The sequence below is a fragment of the Eleutherodactylus coqui genome, chromosome 1, assembly GCF_035609145.1.
Source record: "Eleutherodactylus coqui strain aEleCoq1 chromosome 1, aEleCoq1.hap1, whole genome shotgun sequence".
NCBI lineage: Eukaryota > Metazoa > Chordata > Amphibia > Anura > Eleutherodactylidae > Eleutherodactylus > Eleutherodactylus coqui.
In genome coordinates this window covers 217,648,492-217,670,108 of record NC_089837.1, presented here as the reverse complement: position 1 = coordinate 217,670,108, position 21,617 = coordinate 217,648,492, and the positions used below count along the sequence as shown (strand labels likewise).

General features: G+C 42.1%; 1 protein-coding gene across 7 annotated transcripts in view; it reads right to left on the bottom strand.

The window, feature by feature from the left end:
* LAMA2 (laminin subunit alpha 2) overlaps window positions 1–21,617 on the bottom strand; it is an 834,596-nt gene that overhangs the window by 432,933 nt on the left and 380,046 nt on the right. For all 7 annotated transcript variants that reach the window (XM_066605535.1, XM_066605537.1, XM_066605536.1 and 4 more), the window contains exons 13-14: window positions 4,735–4,836; window positions 985–1,196 (exon numbers count right to left, since the gene is read on the bottom strand). In XM_066605535.1, the coding sequence (XP_066461632.1) occupies window positions 985–1,196; window positions 4,735–4,836 (314 nt within the window). The remainder of the gene's footprint in view (window positions 1–984; window positions 1,197–4,734; window positions 4,837–21,617) is intronic.

The window sequence follows — 21,617 nt, the reverse complement described above, 5'->3', positions numbered from 1 at the left end:
TCATGCGAGATTTGTGCATCCCACAACACACAACTGTCACACGATTTTCTCACCTGTTACTTAATTAAAGTTCATTTAATTGAGGGGCTATATACCCTCCTTCGCAATTGTTTTGTACAATCAATGAGTGTATTTTCCACATGTGCCTGCATAAATACTGATTCTCCAAAAAAAAAAGTGAGAATGAACCCATTGAAATCAATGGGTTCTAGCCTTTGAGTTTTGCAGGCCGGATTTTCCCGTATGCAAAAATACAGTGGAACAATACCTCTGCTGCGCCACCTATTGAAAGACAGCATTCCTGCAAGTCAATGTTAGACTCTTTCTTTATACAAACCTTGTAACAATGACTGGGAATTTAAAGCCAAGCCAGAATCCATACACAGACAGCTGTTTCAGGATGTTTGCCCTCATCAGTGTGCAGTAGGTTTCTGACTAGGCTAGTGAAAGGCCTGTGACGTGGGTCAGGAATGCTATCTTTTCTCTTTAGGGAGAGCACCTAGAAGGTGAGTGAGTAGACTTATAAGGCCAGAGGATCATGAAAGTCTCCTCATTCTCTCATCTTCTAGGTGCTCTCCCTAAGGAGAAAAGATAGTGTTCCTGACCAAAATAGCAGTAAAACTCATCTGTTTAAGCCAGCAGTGTAATATTTAGGAGGACTCAGGGTACATGCATATGGATATTTCTGTCAGATTTTTGGACTGCAAAATGGGTCCAAAAATAGGCTGAGAATAGGACCCATTTATTTGCAGTAAATGTAAGTGCATGGGCTTTTTTTTACTCAAATGGAAAGTATTAGTAAAATAAAAACAGCATGTCCTATTCTTGTCCGATTTGCAGGCAAAAATAGCACATGTGCATGTGCACGGTCCCATACATGGAACAGCATATAGAATATTGGGTGCAACTTAAAATTCGTCTGTGTGCAAGTAGCCTCAGACTGATGAACTGGCTTTTATAAAGCATTTCAATGGCTGTGTTTACCTGTAAACAGCATCTGGCTGGTCACTATATGTTGCTCTGATAAGAAGTCTGTTCACATTTGCCATGACTGTCATGAAGTCCTTTCTACTGACTTGATAACCTGTTGAATGCATTCTGAAGAATTCTGGGCGCAGAACAACTCTTTCTGTGCGTTCATCAAATGGCTGTAGATCAATTTCATTTGTTGTAGTACTAATCCATATTCCATTACCCTGCAAATAATTTTAAATTGTGATCAGTTTGGGAAAAAAATAAATGTAAGCTACAAAAATTGATCTATTTTAGTACTTAAAAGTGATTTTCTTGGATAGACAGTCAAAGTGTGATCATCCCACTCTCATAACCTCTACTGCTTAGCAAAACAAAGGGGCATACCGTTGTGTAATGGCTCCTTCTCTGCAGTACCTGTGTGATATCCATACTGCTGCTCACCTGACTGACACAGCCACACATATATAGATCATATGACCATCTAAGATGAAAGAGGCTGGGAGCTTCAGATAGGAAGGGATAATTAAGGTAACACTAGTTTGTATATATATATATATATATATACACACCAGTTATTAGTATAATTTATTGCACCACTTATAATATAATATAGTGAATGACATCATCACATGTAACTCACTGAAGGGCCAGAGCTTGTAACTCACTCACTCGATGAAGGACCTGTGATGACATCACCATTATGTGATCAGGGGCGGAGCTTGTAACTCACTCACGAACAAGTGGTCGTTAGTACTTTGAGATATATATATATATATATATATATATATATATATATATATATATATATATGGACTAACTACATAATAAATGAATGAAAAAAAAATCACTGTAGTGGCCCTTTAATAATGTGATTTATTTGTTTATTTGACACAAATGTTACCTATTTTCAAAATACCTATTCCTTACAAGGGTCATTCCGTGTCAGTTCAACCAACGCTCCCGGTCGACCATCTCAGATTTCAATGAAACTTTGCACAAAGATAGACCCTGACCCTAAACTAAGATAGCCAGAATATTAGGCTTCAAAGTGCTTTGGTTCACAAGCTACAGGTCTTAATCTAGGGGGTTGTCATGTGATTACAGCACGCAACCTGAAAAAAGTGGCGATTTCAATCCATTGCCAAGCCAGTTCTAATGACTCTAGAGCAATGAAACTTCACACACTAGGAGAACTTTTGGTGCTGAATCCAGCTAAGCTACTCAGACTGCCACTCTTATCATCATTCTGCCACCATTGCATGTCAAAGTAGCTGAAAAATTATATCGCGCAAAATAAAACTCATATTTTAAGCAGTAATAACTCCTAATCAATGCAATCCAACTCAGCTATGAATTTATCAATGTGTACTCCATAGAAATGTTTCTCATTATTCCCATTATGGACCCAAAAGGATGCATAGCTCTTAAGATACAATGAGTCAAAAATGGCAAAAAACACTTTTTTGCTAATTTTTCCCTTTTTCAAAGGCGAAAATCGGAATGTACTCCATTTTTATTTTTTTTCATTTTTGTTCTATTTGGAAGAGAATTTTTTGCTCTACAAGATTCGATGTTTTTCATTTTGTTCCCAGACCTTCTAGATGGGAAAATATCAATGCCTGTGAAGGTCCTATGCACTCGCGGAGGTCAAATAATAAAATAAGTGTAAGTTTTGCATGGATGTATAATTAGTTTAGAAATCATGAGAAGGTAAATTATTTTTGGAATGAGACAACTTTTTGTGCTCAAGAAACTTATGTGATCAAAAATTGCATGGTGAGTTCAGGTGAGCCACAAGCTTTGGCCTAAGATGGTCAGAATATCATTGAGTGTTGCATAATGATTGTGGTAGATTACAGTGATCACTGGGCTTATTTAGCACTCTATCCATATTGGATACTACGATTATCTAAGGCTAGCATTTGTGTAATAAATAACTAGTTCTGAACTCGCCATGCAATTTTTGATCACATAACTAGTTATTTATTACACAAATGCTAGCCTTAGATAATCTTAGTATCCAATATTGATAGAGTGCTTAATAAGCCCAGTGATCACTGTAATATACCACAATCATTATGCAACACTCAATGATATTCTGACCATCTTAGGCCAAAGCTTGTGGCTCACCTGAACTCGCCATGCAATTTTTGATCACATAACTAGTTATTTATTACACAAATGCTAGCCTTAGATAATCTTAGTATCCAATATGGATAGAGTGCTAAATAAGCCCAGTGATCACTGTAATATACCACAATCATTATGCAACACTCAATGATATTCTGACCATCTTAGGCCAAAGCTTGTGGCTCACCTGAACTCACCATGCAATTTTTGATCACATAAGTTTCTTGAGCACAAAAAGTTGTCTCATTCCAAAAATAATTTACCTTTTCATGATTTCTAAACTAATCATACATCCATGCAAAACTTACACTTATTTTATTATTTGACCTGCGCGAGTGCATAGGACCTTCACAGGCATTGATATTTTCCCATCTAGAAGGTCTGGGAACAAAATGAAAAACATTGAATCTTGTAGAGCAAAAAATTCTCTTCCAAATAGAACAAAAATAAAAAAAAATAAAAATGGAGTACATTCCGATTTTCGCCTTTGAAAAAGGGAAAAATTAGCAAAAAAGTGTTTTTTGCCATTTTTGACTCATTGTATCTTAAGAGCTATGCATCCTTTTGGGTCCATAATGGGAATAATGAGAAACATTTCTATGGAGTACACATTGATAAATTCATAGCTGAGTTGGACTGCATTGATTAGGAGTTATTACTGCTTAAAATATGAGTTTTATTTTGCGCAATAGAATTTTTCAGCTACTTTGACATGCAATGGTGGCAGAATGATGATAAGAGTGGCAGTCTGAGTAGCTTAGCTGGATTCAGCACCAAAAGTTCTCCTAGTGTGTGAAGTTTCATTGCTCTAGAGTCATTGGAACTGGCTTGGCAATGGATTGAAATCGCCACTTTTTTCAGGTTGCACGTTGTAATCACATGACAACCCCCTAGATTAAGACCTGTAGCTTGTGAACCAAAGCACTTTGAAGCCTAATATTCTGGCTATCTTAGTTTAGGGTCAGGGTCTATCTTTGTGCAAAATTTCATTGAAATCTGAGATGGTCGACCGGGAGCGTTGGTTGAACTGACACGGAATGACCCACAAAGCACATGTTGAGTGATGGGGACCTGTTTTCAGCAATGAAAGTGGTAGTTCTTAAGCGTAATGCCGATTCCAGAGTTGAACCTACACATTGGTTACATACAGTATGTGATCTCTACCCAAGGTAAGGTCTCATTCACACGAGCGTGTTTTGCGCATGCATAATGCACGCTTCTAAAAGAACCAATAAGTTCCTATAAAAGCGTTCACATGCTCAGAATGAGAAGCGCAAAAAAGCATACACCAAAAAAGAAAGGACATGGGTGCGCATTTTGCAAGAGTTTACATTGACTCCTATGGGAGCAGGAACCTTTGTGGAGCAGCTGCTCCAGTGAACGGGCAACATTTCATCTGCTGCGTATATGAAAACTTTGCTTGTTCACGCATTTTCTGCTCATGTGAGCAGCATAGTTTTTTTGCGCACATAGGCATTCAAAAATACACGCTCGTCTGAATGAGGCCTAATACTTTGTTCTCTTTTTTTGTCTTAACACAGGCCTGTAGTCAAAATTCACTGCCAGTGTTAGCCGGCATCTTTATTATTACCAGTACATAAATGTTTACTAGATGGAATACCTTCTTACCTCAATAATAATGCTTGGATGATCTGTGAACTCTTCAGTTTCTTCTTTTACGGATGTGTCATAGGAGATTGTGTATATTAAATATCCTCCCAGTGCTGCAACCTACATAAGATCAAAATGCATCGATTAGAAGTTGTTCTTTCACAACAGTCTGTTCTTTTACTTGACTGATGTTAATTGATTCATTTTGAATATTGACTGAAGACAAGTTCAACTTGGAAAGCAAACAGAAAATCAATAGAAATGTATATTGTTATTACCAATGACATGAACATTGTCTCTGGCATCACCTTATATCACGTCTATTCAAATACTTTAATTTTGTGAAAATACAGTCATAACCTATTTAAGTAATATGTGAAATCTTACCCCAACTAAAGTGAGACAGCAACTATTATGCATATAAGATAAGTCCCATTTACACCAGCCAAGGATCGCAAAAAAAATCGCTAATCGGCAATCGTTTTAGTGATAATCGGTGCGTGTAAATGTGCTCCTATTGTGCACTTTTTGCCCACTGCTAGCTGATCGTTAAATTCAGTCCAACCTAAAAATTGTCATTCAGCCTTACTAGCAGTTCTCCACGGGGGGTGCTGATAGCATTGTTTCCCCGTGGAGAACAAAGGATCTGAGCGCAGATAATAGCCCTGGGGCTATTAACTGCATTTAGGGAAGGCTTTATTTGCACACTTAATTGCTATTAAGTAGCTGAGTAGCTACTTAATATTTTATGCAAACTGATTGCTTAAAGCTGTCACTCCAAACTGTTGTTTGAGTGATCTTTTAGCGATCATCGGCTTGTGTAAATGGGCCTATACTTGTTCCTTCACACGTTACTAAGGCCAAATTGTATTATGTCTACAGCTCTAGATGCTACATAAACCTAAGTGTGCTTGGACGTAGGACAGTTAATGTAAGTCCACCTTTACACGGCCGAGAAAATCGTGAGATTCTTGAGTGATGCGAGAGAGTAAGAAAATGCAGATTTATGAAACCGCAAATTTTCAGTCACTTCATTCCCATCGGCGATGTTTCTGAGATGTTGCGAGATTTGTAAATCATTGCATGCCCTATCTATCTGCGTTTTGCTTTTTTTTCTCGATCATGTTTCCTTATGGAGCCTCCAATTTATTGCATCACAATACATGAACTTGCAATATACATGCAATGCGTTTTTAATATCAGCAGCTGCTGTTGTAGTCTATTGCGTGAAAAAAATGCACGAGAAAATCGCAGGCTGCAATGATGTGAGATTATTTGCAAGGAAAAAGCATCGCTTACACTCAAACATCGCATGAGCAATTCGCCACAAATTTTTCATGGCGATATTGCGCTTGCCCGTGTGAAGTTAGCGTAAGGGCAAAAACACATGGGGCATGCGCTAATATGCTCGCCGCTACAGACTCCATATTATTGCGTGTGAGGTTGAAAAAACAAAAAAGCAGGAACATAAGTCCTGCCCTGTCTTTCTCACACATAGTTAATACTACAAGTCCTATATTTCTCGCTCGTAATATTAACGCACGAGAATCCCAATGGTGGAAACGAAACCATTGAAAAGCACAGCCACATAACGAGATGAAATCACACCCATCTGTTTAAGCTCTAAGGCTAGCTTCACATAGGCGAGCGCGATATGGGTCTGTGAATCCCACCTCTATTTCGTGCTCCCCACCATGTAAAAACCCCAGGAATGTGAGGCATGTATGAACAGTGCGGCATCACTTCAGGGATTCAGGGATCCTCCGGCACAGCTGTCATAGCTGCAGCGGAGGATCGCAGAGTTTCACCCATTGCCGCCAGCCCCATTGAAGGTAATGGGCGCTGCGATGCAAGAGCACACTGAAGAATAGAACATGTCGTGATTTGTTTCCTGCATTGCTTCGCATCACTCTGCCATGCAGGAAAATATCTCTAATGTGTATGACCCCATTCAAAAGAAAAGGGGTTCAGTTTCGTGCAAGATTTTTGCATCTCACAATGAACAAATCTCATGTGATTTTGGTGCCCATGTGCAGCCGGCCTAAGGCCTCGGTCAGACAAGCGTGTTTTCTACGCTGCTTGCATGTACTGAAAATGCATGAATGGGCAATGCTTCATATGCGCATTGCATGAAACATTGCCCGTTCACTAGAACTGCTGCACTTGGAGAAGCATAGCTGCTTTAGGAGGAGAGAGAAGAAGGCCCACAGGGCTTCGGGATTTCACCAAAGCAGAGAGAGTGAGCGAAGATATGGGGGGGGGGTTCCCCATAGCATGGAGAGATGGAGCCGGATGAAGGGTTAATCCCCCATTGCTCTGCTTTATGTCGCTTGCTATAGGGAAGTCCCCCATATGTCTGCTCACTCTTTCCATTAACTCCTGTTCCCATAAGAGTCGATGGAAACTCCTGCCGGCACGCACCGAAAGATAATGCATGTTCTATCTTTCTTAGGTGCGCGGCTCCTAATTCCGCGCATATGAACGCTTCTATAGGAACCCATTGGTGAACAAAAAGCACGCTTGTCTGACCGAGGCCCAACAGTGTAACTTTTGGACTTTTTTAATTCTAAACAGTATTCTAAATTATTAACAGACATATACAACATCAAGCTGTGTTGGATAATCCTCCATGGATAGATAGGATTATTTAGTGCACTGCATGTAAAACAAGTGATTAAATAGGTAAAAGCCACAGCAGGCTGCGTTTAAGACTGAGTAATGAACAGTTTGATCTGCGAGTTGAGAGCTCAGGCCTCATATTTAATACAGGACACATGAAAAATGCAAAGTACCAGACAGATTTCCCTGTTATGAATCACAAAGTTATGCATGACAGGGGAGGTCAAGCAACTATATATCTTTAACCTATTCAAAGCTCAAATGATATACACCAAGCGTTCGGAATTGGTAATGTTCATTTACGCTATTCAATCTTCTTTTTTCCAGTAGAAACTCAAAACGATTTTTAAAAATATTATTTGTGTGATTTTATTTATTAACTTGTCATATTTCGTGAATCGTAGCATGGCTTTTTTCAGAGCAAGATACAGTTGTGGATTAAATACAAGTCTTTGATCACTTGCTATGCCATATTTTGAGAGATGAGATGGACAAAAGCCAACATTTCTGTCTAATCCGAGTTGCACCCGAGAATCTCGGGCACAACTTTTTAAATGTACATGTGCATGTACCCTAACTCTATTCTGTGGGGTGCTAGAATTGTGTTTTTTTTGTGACCTCTCAAAAAAAGAAAATTGACTAAAAAGTGATTAAAAGTCACCAGTAGCCCATAATGGCATCAATAAAGACTACAGTACAACCTGTGCCATGAGAAAAAGCCCTCATGCAGCTCCATCGACAGAAAAATGAAAATGTTTTGGGAGTTAGAATATAGTGACAAAAAGCTATTTTAGTTTCTTTTAAAGCAAGACTATATCAATTAGACTTTTCTGTAAGTAAACTGACCCACAGAATGAAGTTAACATGTCGTTTTTACTCTACTAATCACTATCAGTGCTGTACAACAAGACTCTCCTAAAAACGGTGCAATTGCAATTTTTCCATTTCATCCCACTCAGAAGTTTGTAAATGTTTTTCAGAATATTACATGGTAAGTTACATGATAGTTAGAGCCCTTGGAACACTGGGCTGAAAAAAACAAGGATGAGAAACCCAAAATAGGGTGGTCATTAAAAGGTTAAAATGAAAATATTACTATTGCCTCAAAAAGCCACATCAAGCTGGATTTTTCTCCGTTAGTGAACTGAAAGCTGAAGTTCTGTGCATTTCACAGTGAAATAAATTAAGGATTTGAAACATCTATTATCAAGTAAACCTTAAAGGTGTTATACCAGAATTTCAAGTCATGCCCTATGCATAGGATGGAGGTTGGCTTGCTGATCGGTGGGGGTCTCACAGCTGAGTCCCCCAGCAATCTCCAGAATGGGACTCCGATGCCCTGTTATGCCTGTCACTGCGGGTTGGAATCTTACCCTGAAGTGATATATTTGTCCCATGAAGGAAATTCTGCTTGTTCATCACTCCGTTCATTTCAATGGGGCTGACGGAAATACCCGAGGAGGTGCCACTTGTGTATCTTCACAGCTTAATCCAAAGTGAATGGAGCTCTGGTACACTTGCACAACTAGTCTTCCATTCATTCTGTTCCTTACTGCAGTGAGGAGGATGGGGAGCGCAGGGCCCTCGATGTTGGTAGTGGTCTTGACAGCGAGACCACAACCAATCTACCCGTTATTTCCTATCCAATGTATAGGGTATAACTTGCAATCCTTGTACAACCCCTTTAACATTAACTGTTATTATGAAGTGAAAGAAGAAAATGAATCCATAAACTCACTCTCGAATGTGGCTAAATAACTGCTTTTCTCCTGTAGCTTTTTCAATTATATTTTTATTTTTTGTCACAATTATAATTCATATGAGGAAAACTAAAATGATTATGCTAGCAACCAACTGCAGGCATGGAAAGCAGCATGCAACCTCTCATTCACTTGTCTAACAAGCAGATGGAAGCAAGCACTGGGATTAATGGTCCTGTTTCCTATTGAATATTCAAAAAATGGCACGTTATAATCATAGAAAAAAATTGCAAGAAGGTAGGTAAATATTTCATGCCAAAAGTTTTACTGTATGATTAAACAATGGGGTATATTTACTATATTTACTAAGGGCTTATTCACAGGAGAGTATATCGGCTGCCGTTTTCACGGTGGGGGGGAATCCTTAAATGGCTATTTACTAGAGATGAGCAAGAATACTCACTAAGGCAAACTACTCGATCGAGTAGTGCCTTATCCGAGTACCTGCTCCCTGCTCGCTCGTCTCTAAAGATTCGGCTGCCGGCACGGGTGAGAGGTGAGTTGCGGTGGTGAGCAGAGGGGAGGGGGGGGGGGGTGAGAGGGAGAGAGAGATCTCCCCTCCGTTCCTGCCCGCTCTCCCGCCGGCAGACAAATCTTTAGAGATGAGCGGGCAGGTACTCGAATAAGGCCCTACTCACTCGAGTAGTTTGCCTTAGCAAGTACGCTCGATCATCTCTACTATTTACCCTAATAAGGTCTACATATGTTCTTTTTTCCACAGAATTGGTCAAATGCACGCAAAAATATAGCATGTCTTTTTTTTCCTATGTGTTACGCCTGTCAGCTAGTTAATTTTGCCAGCACACCTTGTTCTGTCCAGACAAGCCAGGGTTAACAGCTCCTGTGCCTTCCAGTCAGGTTAATTACCCTGCTATGTGTCTGAGTAGTGTGCTGGTGATTGACAGGTCTATCTATCTATCGGCTCCTCCCGCCTCCCTATAATATCCAGCTCATGCTGCTTGGGAGTGGCTGATTATTGTTCAGTTTTCAGTGTCAGCTTAGTAGCTCTGCTGCCCTGACCTGCTGAGTGTTGATCCTGGTACTTTGTGCCATTCCCTGAGTCTGCTAGCTTGTCTGCCTTGTTTGTATCCTGCTTCTGTCAGCTTTATCCGCTAGACTTTGCTGCTATCAGCCAGGGTTTTCCAGTCTGCCTCTGTTTGTATCCTGCTTCTGTCTGCTTGTCCGCTAGACCTCGCTATTATCAGTCAGGGCTTTACCATCTGCTTCTGTCCTGTTTGTACTGTTCGTGTTGATTTTAGTCATCTGGCTTTCCTGTAGGTGCTAGTGGGTAGTAGTCTCTTGCATAGGTACGGTGGTCCCTACCTATCCTCCCCTAGGAAGCGTAGGGTCAGAGTTGGCGGCCTGGACGTGTCTACCATCAGGGCTATATCCAGGAAGGGATAGTGGTGTGGGTAAAGATCAGGGAACCCCCATGCCATATGTACCTAAGCACCCTGGTAGTACCGTAAGACTATGCAAGCGAAATGCGCATACAAAAAGGGAAGTGAGAATAAACCCATTAAAATCAATGGGTCCTATTCTCTGCATATTGCGCATGTCTGTCTGAAGAAGCCCTTAGTATGGAGTCTTAAATGACCCAGTATGTTTGATGTCTAAGGGGATATTCATATGCTGCAGATATGTTGTAGAAATTGTGGCAGAGGGTTTATTCACATGACTGTATTTGCATGTGTTTTAATGCGCATAAACTATTCACACGCAAAACGTAGAGAATAGAACCCATTAGTTTCAATTGGTTCGTTCTCATACCCTGCGGAAAAAAAATAGGGCCTGCTCTATTTTTTGTGTATTTGCACACTAAGGGCCCCATATAAGTCTATTGGAGGTGCACATATACACAGTTAATACTCGTGTAAATATGCAATATGCTGCACAAAACCACAGTGAAAGAACACATATGGACCTCATTAGGTTAAAAGTTTTTAAAATCAGGATGGAGGTGTTTTGCATGCACATGTGAACATGCCATGTATGTACGAATAAAAACAGTACTATCCCCCAATACACATGCAAAAATGACTTGTCCATGTGCAAATACATTGTGCTGAGGCGAGCATATTTGCGCATATCGTCGTTTGAAGCTGCCTTAATAATAGGTTCCATTCTTCTCAATGTGATTGTTTTGACAGCGAGCCCATGGATTTCTGCAAGTTCCATTCAAATAAGTAGGACAGTAGAAGAAATTTCTACAACAAAACTGCTGTCTGTCAATTCACCCCAACTCTTCTTCTTTGAACTCTGTGATTTGAATAACTAAATTGTAACAGATATTTGACACATAACAATGAATTGAACGTAATAAAAAATAATTTCATAGAAATTGTAATGTAATATATTGTAACTACTGAGGTGTGCAAAAACATTAATTGATTTTCATACAATTATTAATTAACTGACCCTTAGGGTGCGTTCAGACGAGCGTGCTTTGGTGCGTGCATACGCACGCCCAAAAACACGCTTGTATTTACAACACTGCATTCCCTATGGTGTGTGCACATGTCCGTGTTTTACAGGTGCGTGCCTGCAAAGATAGGACATGCGTGCACCATAGGGAATGCACGCATTGTTTTCAATGGAGCCGCGGCTGCTGCCGGCGGCTCCATTGAAAACAATGGCCTGCTGGCTCCCTGCATTCCTTTTCAGGTAAGGACTTTACATATAAGCCCTTCCCTGAAAAAGAAAGATTTTAGTGTTAAAAAAAAAAAAAAATGGAGGCATTCTCTTCAATGGAGCTGCTGCTGCTGCCGGCGACTCCATTGAAGACAATGGTCTGCTGGCTCCCTGCATTCCTTTTCAGGGAAGGACTTTACATATAAGCCCTTCCCTGGAAATGAATTAAAAGTGATTTAAAAAACAAAAAAAAAAGATACTCACCTCCCTTCAGCTGCCGGGGCACAGCCGCGTCTTCTCCTGCTGTCCCCTGCACTGTGGTGCTGAACTGCTGATCTATCACCAGCCGGGGATTTAAAATCCCCGCCTGCTGAAAGAGCTGAATGTGATTGGCTGAGGTGCTCAGCCAATCACAGGCAGCTCTCCTCGAATGAATGACAGGTGAGAGCTGCCTGTGATTGGCTGAGCACCTCAGCCAACTACATTCAGCTCTTCAAGCAGGCGGGGATTTTAAATCCCCGGCTGCTGATAGATCAGCAGTTCAGCAGCACAGTGCAGGGGACAGCAGGAGAAGACGCGGCTGTGCCCCGGCAGCTGAAGGGAGGTGAGTACCTTTTTTTAAATTTTTTTTTAACTATTTTAAAAGGCTTTTCAGGGAAGGGCTTATGAAGCCCTTCCCTGCAAAGCCACTAACAGCTGCCGGGGCTCAGCGGGGACTTCTGCCGCTGTCCCCGTCTCTGTAGCGCTGCTGAGCTATCAGCAGCTGAGGATTTAAAATCCCCTCCTGCTGGTAGCTCTGATTGTGATTGGCTGAAGCAATTCAGCCAACCACAATCAGAGCTATCAGCAGGCGGGGATTTTAAATCCCCGGCTCCTGATAGCTCAGAACTGCAGAGCCTGTGACAGCGCTAGAAGTCGTGGCTGAGCCCCGGCAGCTGAAGGGAGGTGAGAATTGTTTTTTTTTTTACTTTTTGCACTATTTTAAATGGCTTTTCAGGGAAGGGCTTATGAAGCCCTTCCCTGAAAAGCCATTGACAGGATGCCGGCAGCAGGATTCTCTACCGCAGCTGTCATGTGTGACAACTGCGGTTGAGAACTGAAGAATTCCTTTTGCTGCATCTGCCACAGATGTGGCAGATGTAGCAGCAGGGAATTCTTTTAACTAGCGGGGGTGAAGGATACATCTGCCGCATGCAGCAGATGTGTTCTTCATGCCCGCGGGGGTCACAGCAGCGGCGGAGAGGTAAGTTTTTTTTAATTCTTTTTTTGTTTTGCACTAAATTGTTTCTTTTTCAGGGAAGGGCTTATATGTAAAGTCCTTCCCTGGAAAAGAATGCAGGGGACCGGCAGAGCATTGTTTTCAATGGAGCCGCCGGCAGCAGCCGCGACTCCATTGACAACAAGCACGCAGCTGTGTTCACGCGTGTTTTTGCTCGTACCTAGGTGCGGACGTATGTACGCACCTAAGTACGCACCAAAACACGCTTGTCTGAACGAGTCCTTAGGTACTGTTTTTATGAATTATGTGATTTTGTACTGTAGCAAAATATTTTACTACAATACCTTTACATGACACTGTCTGTCTTTTACTGCTATGAAGTTAGTGAAACATGTTATGTTTTTTCTATTTCTAGTTTGTTTTTACATTTTCACGTTACAAAAAATGTAAAACTGATATACAAACAACATATTCAAAATAAGAATACATTAAGACCGCCTGCACACAGCCAGGTCGGATTCCAGATGCGGGATCCCGCACCAGAATTCGACCCTGTGCTCTGGCACCGACCCCTGCGTACCTGTCATTTTTTCTCTTCTTCTATGCTGCGGATGTGCCAGCCATCGCACATGCGCAGTACAGAGTTACCCCTGACATCACTGACATGATGACGTGGTTCCCACGACCCTTTTACAGTGCTCACTGTGGAAGGGCCGCGGGACAGACAGCTTCTACTGACTTCAAGCAGGCGGGTTGGGTTCTGTGGGCCGGAGCCCCGCTATGGAATTCTACCCTGCCTGCGGCATGAGTACATTACTTACCATTCTGGATGCGTATGGGTCATCCGTCGTCTCCTCTGTTAATGTGGGCGGACATGCTGCCATGTGGGTGGGTCCCGCAAGCCGACACGTCCCCCACACATGCACAGTGGAGCTTTTTTTCTTTAAATCTCTTGCTTTCCCCCGTGGGACCCACAGCACACACGGAGTGACAGTTCCAGGTGTGCCGCAGATCGGATGGCTTCCATTGACCTCAATGGAAGCCGTAACTGCGGGATCCGCGGCAAAATGAAGCAAACCCACATGCTTTAATTAAGCTGCGGGCGCTCATGAATAGTCTATGGGCGGCTTAAAATCCGGATCATCCGCGCTGGTGCCCCACGCACATCCCGGAATTCAAACCCGCCCGTGGACATGAGCCCTTATACTTAGATCCATTGTCATTCTCCAATCTGATCGCTGAAAATGCATTGAGCAGTTCTGCTAAGTAGTCCACTAATTATAAAATAAGAATGGGCAGACTACTTAGCATGCCACTCAATGGCTTCAGTAGTGGCTTTCAACGCTCATATCAGGGGAATGACAGGGAAGGTAAGTATAACACTACCCAAACTCAGCCGGATCACCTACTTTCAGCCCATAAGCCTAGCTTATAGGGTTAAAAGTAGGTGATAGATTCCAATTAAAGATTTAATCATGTTTCACTTTCCCATCAATTCTTCAGGCTATACAAATTGGTTCTGTCCTGATAAGTGCTGTGCTTAACCCTTTAGTGACGGCCCAATAGTGTCTGCCATCGCAGGTTGTGTATGGAGGGAGATAGCGCTGCTATCTTCCTCCATACAGCACAGGTGTCAGCTGTTTATTACAGCTGATACCTGTGGGCAATAGCTGCAATCAGCCACGCGGCTGATCATGGCTGTTTACCCTTTAAATGCTGAAGTCAATTCTGATAGTGGCATTTAAATCCCCCGACCGATGTTTGGGTGTCCCGTACAGGCCCCCCACGGTGAGATCGGGGGAGCTGTGCAGGTGTCATGGCAGCAAGGAGCCTTGTGAAAAGCCCCATCGCTGTCTTGGCAGACTGCCCATCAAGCCATCCCCATGGGATGGCTTGGTAGACTGCTTGTCAGAATGCAGTATGATGTAATACTATGCTATTACATCATAATGCAGGAGAGATCGAAGCATAAAGGTTTAATAATTATTACAAAAAAAAGTAATAAAAGTAAAAAAAAAAAACCTTTTGCCATATTTGCAATAAGAGAATCTAAATAATAAAGCAAAAATACATATTTGGTATTACTGTGTCCATAAAAGTCTGATCTACCAAGGTAATGCATTATTTACCTCACGGTAAATGTTGTCCGAAAAAAAATAAAGAACACCAGAAATGCGCTTTTTTTGGTCCCACTACCTCCAAGAAGAAATGTAATAAAAAGCAATTAAAAGTCATATATATTCAAAAATGGTACCAACAGAAACACAAAATGATCCCTTGCACAACTATGTTGACAGAAAAATAAAAAAGGTATTGTACGCAGAAAATGGAGACAGAAAATAATTTTAAAAAATTAAATATCTTTAAAAAATAAGTAGTACAGCAAAAAAACCTATTTAAATTTGGTATCATAGTAATCATACTGACTCATTTGTTGCAGTTTGCGCGCCATACAAATAGGACGCACCAAAAGATGGGAGAATGTAATTTTTTTTCAATTTCTCTCAACTTAGAATTGTTTAAAAGTTTTTCAGTGCATTATATCGTACAATAAATAGTACCATTGAAAAGTACAACTCATTCCACAAAAAACAAGCCCTCATACAGTGATGTTGATGGATAAATAAAGGAGTTACAATTTTTTAAAAAGGAGGAGAAAAAAACGAAAATGGAAAAAAGCAAAAAAGCTCCATCACTAAGGGGTTCCACCATTTTTGTAGCTAGTCTTTGAAATCTATTTTATCAGGTCTCCAAAACTGAACACAGTATTCCAGATCTAGTCTTACCAGAGCTCTGAACAACTGAATCACAATCTCCTTCTTTCCACTGGTTAAATCTTTAGCTTTGGGACAGAGCATCCTACTTGCTCTCAATACGTCTGGGCTGCACTGTTGACTGATTTTGAAGCTGTTATAAATCCCAAATCCTGGCTAGCAAAGAACTGCCAATATATTAAACAGACAGGGCATTCCTTTTTCCCACATACATTAATTTAAATTAGGTCACACTGAATTGCAGTTTTCATTGTTTTGACAATTTTTCCAGTAATGCCAAAACCTGTTTCCATCAACCCAAATACATCTAGCAGAGAAACCTTGTCTACCAAAATTAGCTCTGCCTCATGGGATCTTTTACCTTCCTCTGGATGAACATTACAGGATAGTGGACTGATCTGAATGAACATACATCTTTTTTCAGCATTTAAACTATGTTACAATGTTACCAGACCTTCTCCTACGTTACCTACAAACATATTAAGAAGAATAAGACTCAATACCAAACCTTGTGATCATCACTTGTAACTGCATGTGTAATGTATGGAGACATCATAGCAGTTAGTCTCCGTCTACTAGCTCAGGGAAAACTGAGGATTAGAGAAAGAGCCTGCAGAGGAGAAAAGTGATAAAAATGCAGGATAAAAATCATATAAGCTAGAAATAGTGTTATACACAATTCAGCCTATTTTGAAAAGTCATCTGAAAGTTACTGCCGGTGTCTGCCTGAATTACTTTAGTCCCAAAGTGAGGGTCAAGGGACACATACAAAACTCTTACAAATCCATTTTGTATATATCCATTTCCTGAGTATCAATAAAATATCTTGAAAATACATGTTCAACATTTGGAGACACAGACCTCAAATGTAGATTTTTAACTTTTGCTACCTAAAGTTTTAGATAATTACTGAAGCTCAGTTCATTTCTTGTCACTCAGCTGCTATTGAATTGTCTTTCCACTTTTCTTTTCCATAAGACATACTAATTTTATATTTTTATCAGTTACATTTCTAAGAAGGCAGATGACAGGCTTACTCATAATTACTTAAAGCAATGTAGTCAGTAAAAAATTCCAATTTACAGAATGATATTTTTAGAATTTTCTCATATTTCAATCCTTTAAACCTGAGCCTGAAACAACCAAATGTATCTAAATGATATGATTAACTTTGGAAGAATTAACTGTACAAAATCAGTTCTTGTTTATAATGACATAAATACAGCCAGGTACAATGCCACTTTGATACATTTATGCAGTTTCAATTAGAGATAGCATAATGTGACGAAATCCAACAGTTTTGATCAGAGGCAGGAAATGGATTTCATTGGATTAATTGTTTAAAGTTCCAGTTTAGGGGGATGTGGCTAAGCGGTCATGAAGTGCAGACGCACCTAAGAGAAGCTTCGTGAAGACCCTGCTAATCCTGACATATCCTTCCTTCCCTGAGGCACTGCATCCTTATACAGGCGCCCGGTGACTACACTGGTGCTAGTGGTCATGACAGCGGTGTCCCTGGTATGGCTCCTGAGCTATTCTGAGAATGAAGCGGGGAGCCCAGGACCAGGGCGGGAATCCTTCACTCACCGCGCACCATAAGACCAACACATGCGTAGGACGGTGACAGAAGAGGCAGTGCTGAAGACCGTGGCTCCCTCCCTGCTGAGCATCCTTGAAGTACTTGGTGGGTGAGATCGGTGATACTTGCGGGGAACTGGACATCGGGTGCAGAGCCACATCTCCCCCAACTTCGCCCAAGAGGCCGCAGAAGAGTGCGATGGACAATGGCAGGTACTCACTAAGTCCTGCCGGCAGAAGACTACAATGGAGGCTGTGGGGTGAGCAGCAGCGGAACCAGGAAATTCCGGGGGACACCTTTACTACCGCAGAGGCTGGTAATGGGGTGCTGAGACTAAAGGGACGGCCCCTCCTCCATCTTGATGGGCGGCTCCTGCTTGAGTGGAAGTGAGCCAGAAACTGTTACAGTGCACAGCAGAGGACTGAGATAGAGTCCCAGGAGGGTTCTCTCCAGCTGCAAATAGGCCAGTTTTGAGGTGGCTTACAAGATCCTGCAGCCACAACACAGCTGGAGATAAAGGACACTTCTCTACTACTACTACTTCTAGCGGCCACATCCCAGCTGGAGATAGAGTCACTCTACTACTACAACTACTCCTAGCGGCCACATCATATTGGAGATAAGGGACACTTCACTACTACTCCTCCTAGCGGCCACATCACAGCTGGAGATAGTCACTCCACTACTTCTTCTACTCCTAGTTGCCACATCACAGCTGGAGATAAAGGACACTTCTCTACTACTACTACTCCTAGTGGCCACACCACAGCTAGAGTTAGAGTCACTCAACTACTACTACAACTTCCAGCAGCCACATCACATCTGGAGATCATTGACACTTCACTACTACTACTCCTAGTGGCCACATCACAGCTGGAGATAAGGGACACTTTACTACTACTACTACTACTACTCCTAGCAGCCACATCACAGCTGGAGATAAAGAACACTTTACTACTACTACTCCTAGTGGCCACATCACAGCTGGAGATAGAGTCACTCTACTACTGCTATTCCTAAAACCACATCACAGCTGGAGATAAAGAACACTTCCCTACTACAACTCTTAGCGGCTACATCACAGCAGGAGATAGTCACTCTACTACTTCTACTTCTCCTAGCGGATACATCACAGCTGGAGATAAGGGACACTTTACTACTACTACTCCTAGCGGCCACATCACAGCTGGAGATAGAGTCACTCCACTACTACTACTCCTATCGGCAACATCCCAGCTGTAGATAGAGTCACTCTACTACTCCTTGCAGCCACATCAAAGCTGGAGATAAAGGACTCTTCACTACTACTATTACTACTAGCGGACACATCACAGCTGTAGATAGTCACTCTACTACTACTCCTAGTGACCACATCACAGCTGGAGATAGTCATTCTACTACTACTACTCCTAGTGGCCACATTACAGCTGGGGATAGAGTCACTCCACTGCTGCTACTCCTAGCTGCCTCATCACAGCTGGAGAAAGTCACTTCACAATTACTACTCCTAACGGACACAACACAGCTGGAGAAAGTCACTTTACAACATAGCTGAAGATAGATACTTCACTACTACTTCTCCTAGCGGACACAACACAGCTGGACACAGTGATACTTTACTACTAAAAAGAACTCTGTATGCTTATAGTGAACCCCAGTGGAGTGGGTGACTTCTGATTTAGCATGTGACCCCCTGCTGACTGCAATCATATCGGCATCAGTGTCCTGCTGGCGAGGGAGCCGTATAACCTCTAAAATGAGCCGCAAATTCAATATACCAATAGCAGAGCGTTTGCGTGAATTCGCTCACGAACAACTTGATGATGTTGGTCACACACCCTCTGACCCAATAAAACAACCACCCTCAGCATCGGGCTCTAGCCCACCTCTGCCTACCGACTCAGAGCCTACACTTTGGCAAGTTACAGCCCAATTGTTGGATGCCATTAAATTTTCTACTACTTCATTAACGGGCAAAATTGAGGAAGTCAAAATTCACATGGGCCTCCTGCGACAGGATATGCAAAACGTTAGGGAGCAGGTCAAAGAGACTGAGGCCTGCATCTCTCAGGTGGAAGATGCTCTAACTGCAATACCAGATAAATTGACTGAACTTGAAAAGATGGCCGGTCTATAGTCTCAATGGATTGATAACCTTGGGAACAAATTGTGAAGAATTAATCTTCTAATTTTAGGTTTGCCAAAGTGGGCTGAGGGACAAAATCCATGTACATGTATGGAGGGGTGGCTGAGAGACCTTCTTCCAGAGGCGGACTTCTCTCCAGCCTTTGCCATTGAACAGGCCCATAGAGTCTCATCTCAGTCCCTACCTCTGGGAGCTCTGCCACGTCCGATGCTGGCATGATTACTCAGTAGCAAGGATAGAGATGCTGCCCTACAAGCTGCTAGACATAAAGGGACACACTTAAATTCAACATCACTGTCTCCATCTTTCCTGATTTCTTGGCCACTCTTTAAAGAACAAGGGCATCCTTTGTCAATGTCAAGTGACGGCTGCAAGAAGCTGCTATCCAGTATTCCATAATGTATCTTGCCTGCCTGCATGTCATTCATGGCGACCGCACAATCCTCTTCTCTACACCTGCGAAGGCTGAGATCTGGTTAGAGCGACTCCCGAGATTGCCCAGACGTTGACCTGGAACCCCAGGGGTTTGAGTTAAAATTCAAGAACTGATAACCTAAGTGTTGCGACCCTGTTGAGAGTCTTCCCTCTCTATCCTGTGTTTGTGTTTACCCCTCCGTCCCCCCATTTTTTTTTCTCTTCCCTGTGTAGATTGGGCAGCACTATAAGACAGAGACTTTTTGGGACTACTTCTCAAAAGCCTCAGGGAATTATTATTATAACGGGCCACTGCCAGAGGTCCACTCCCGTTAACCTAGTGATTATTCTATTACTATATGTAAAGTATAATATATATGTCTAATTTCACTATACTGTCCTGGAACGTCCAGGGACTGGGCTCTCCCAGGAAGTGCTCTATGGTATTCTCACAAGTGAAGTACTGTAACCCACATATAGTATGTCTCCAGGAGACTCATCTGACTCCAGAGTCAATATTGTGGTTGCGCAAGCCATGGGTCCAATGGTCCATTCATGCTACTCACACTTCATACTCCAGGGGAATATCTATCCTGATACACAAACAACTCAGATGGGAACCTGGTCTAACCATGAGGGACCCTGAGGGTCGATATGTCTTTATTCAGGCCTGGGTTGGGTCGAATCCATATGTTATCCTTGGGATCTACCTGCCGCCAGTGGCGAACCTGATAATCCTTCATCAGGCAGCCATTCGCGGATCAGTTCCCAAATGCTGCGGTTGTCTGTATGGGCGACTTCAATATGTTGGTTGACACAACATTAAATAAATAAAATATATAAATAAATCTTGGTATTTGTATAGCGCCAACTTATTTCACGGTGCTTTCAGGTAATTATTACTTATTACCCCCCACCAAGCTGGGTTCTCATTTTACCTACCTGGGAAGGATGGAAGGCTGAGTCAACCTTGAGCTGGCTACCTGAATCACACAGGGATTGAACTTGCAACCTTCAGGTTGAAGGTGAGAGCTTACACTCTGTGCCACACGAGGCTCTATTATACAAATTTAGAACTACTCAGCCCATTTCTATTATTCCACATCCTACAGCACTAGCTACATTTACTCAGGAAGTGAGCTGGCAGAAGGTCTGGAGAGCTAAGCATCCAGCGGATTGGGAATACTCATGCTACTCAGCTGGTAGCACCTCTCTGTCACATATTGATTACATTTTTGGTAATGCCTGTGCTTGTACAACAGTAGTCAAAGTACACTATCTTCCTAGAGGAGTATCGGACCATTCTCCCCCCTGGGCTGAATTTGGTATGACAAATAGCAAAACTAATAGGCAGGGTTGGAGAATACATTCCTTCTGGCTAAGTCTATTTGACCCACCCAATCATATACCTGACCAACTCACCACCTTCCTGAAAATAAATAGCCCTGATAGTGATCCGGCACTACTCTGGGAGACCCTTAAGGCCTTCCTCAGAGGTTGCCTACGCTCCCCTATATCTTTCATTAAATGAAACGCTTCCTGATGTGAGCAGGAGATGGCTTCTGAATACTCCAAATTGGAAGCGACTTATGTCACAGACCCCTCAGATGCTAATAGAACAAGGTAGTTGAGCATAGGAAGGCAATACCACCTATATCTGCAGGAGAAGGCTCGTAGGTCCACTTTCTTTGCTATGCAAAAATAATATGAACAGGGTAATCAATCCAGCAGCTTGCTGGCTCTTTTAGTCCATCAGAAT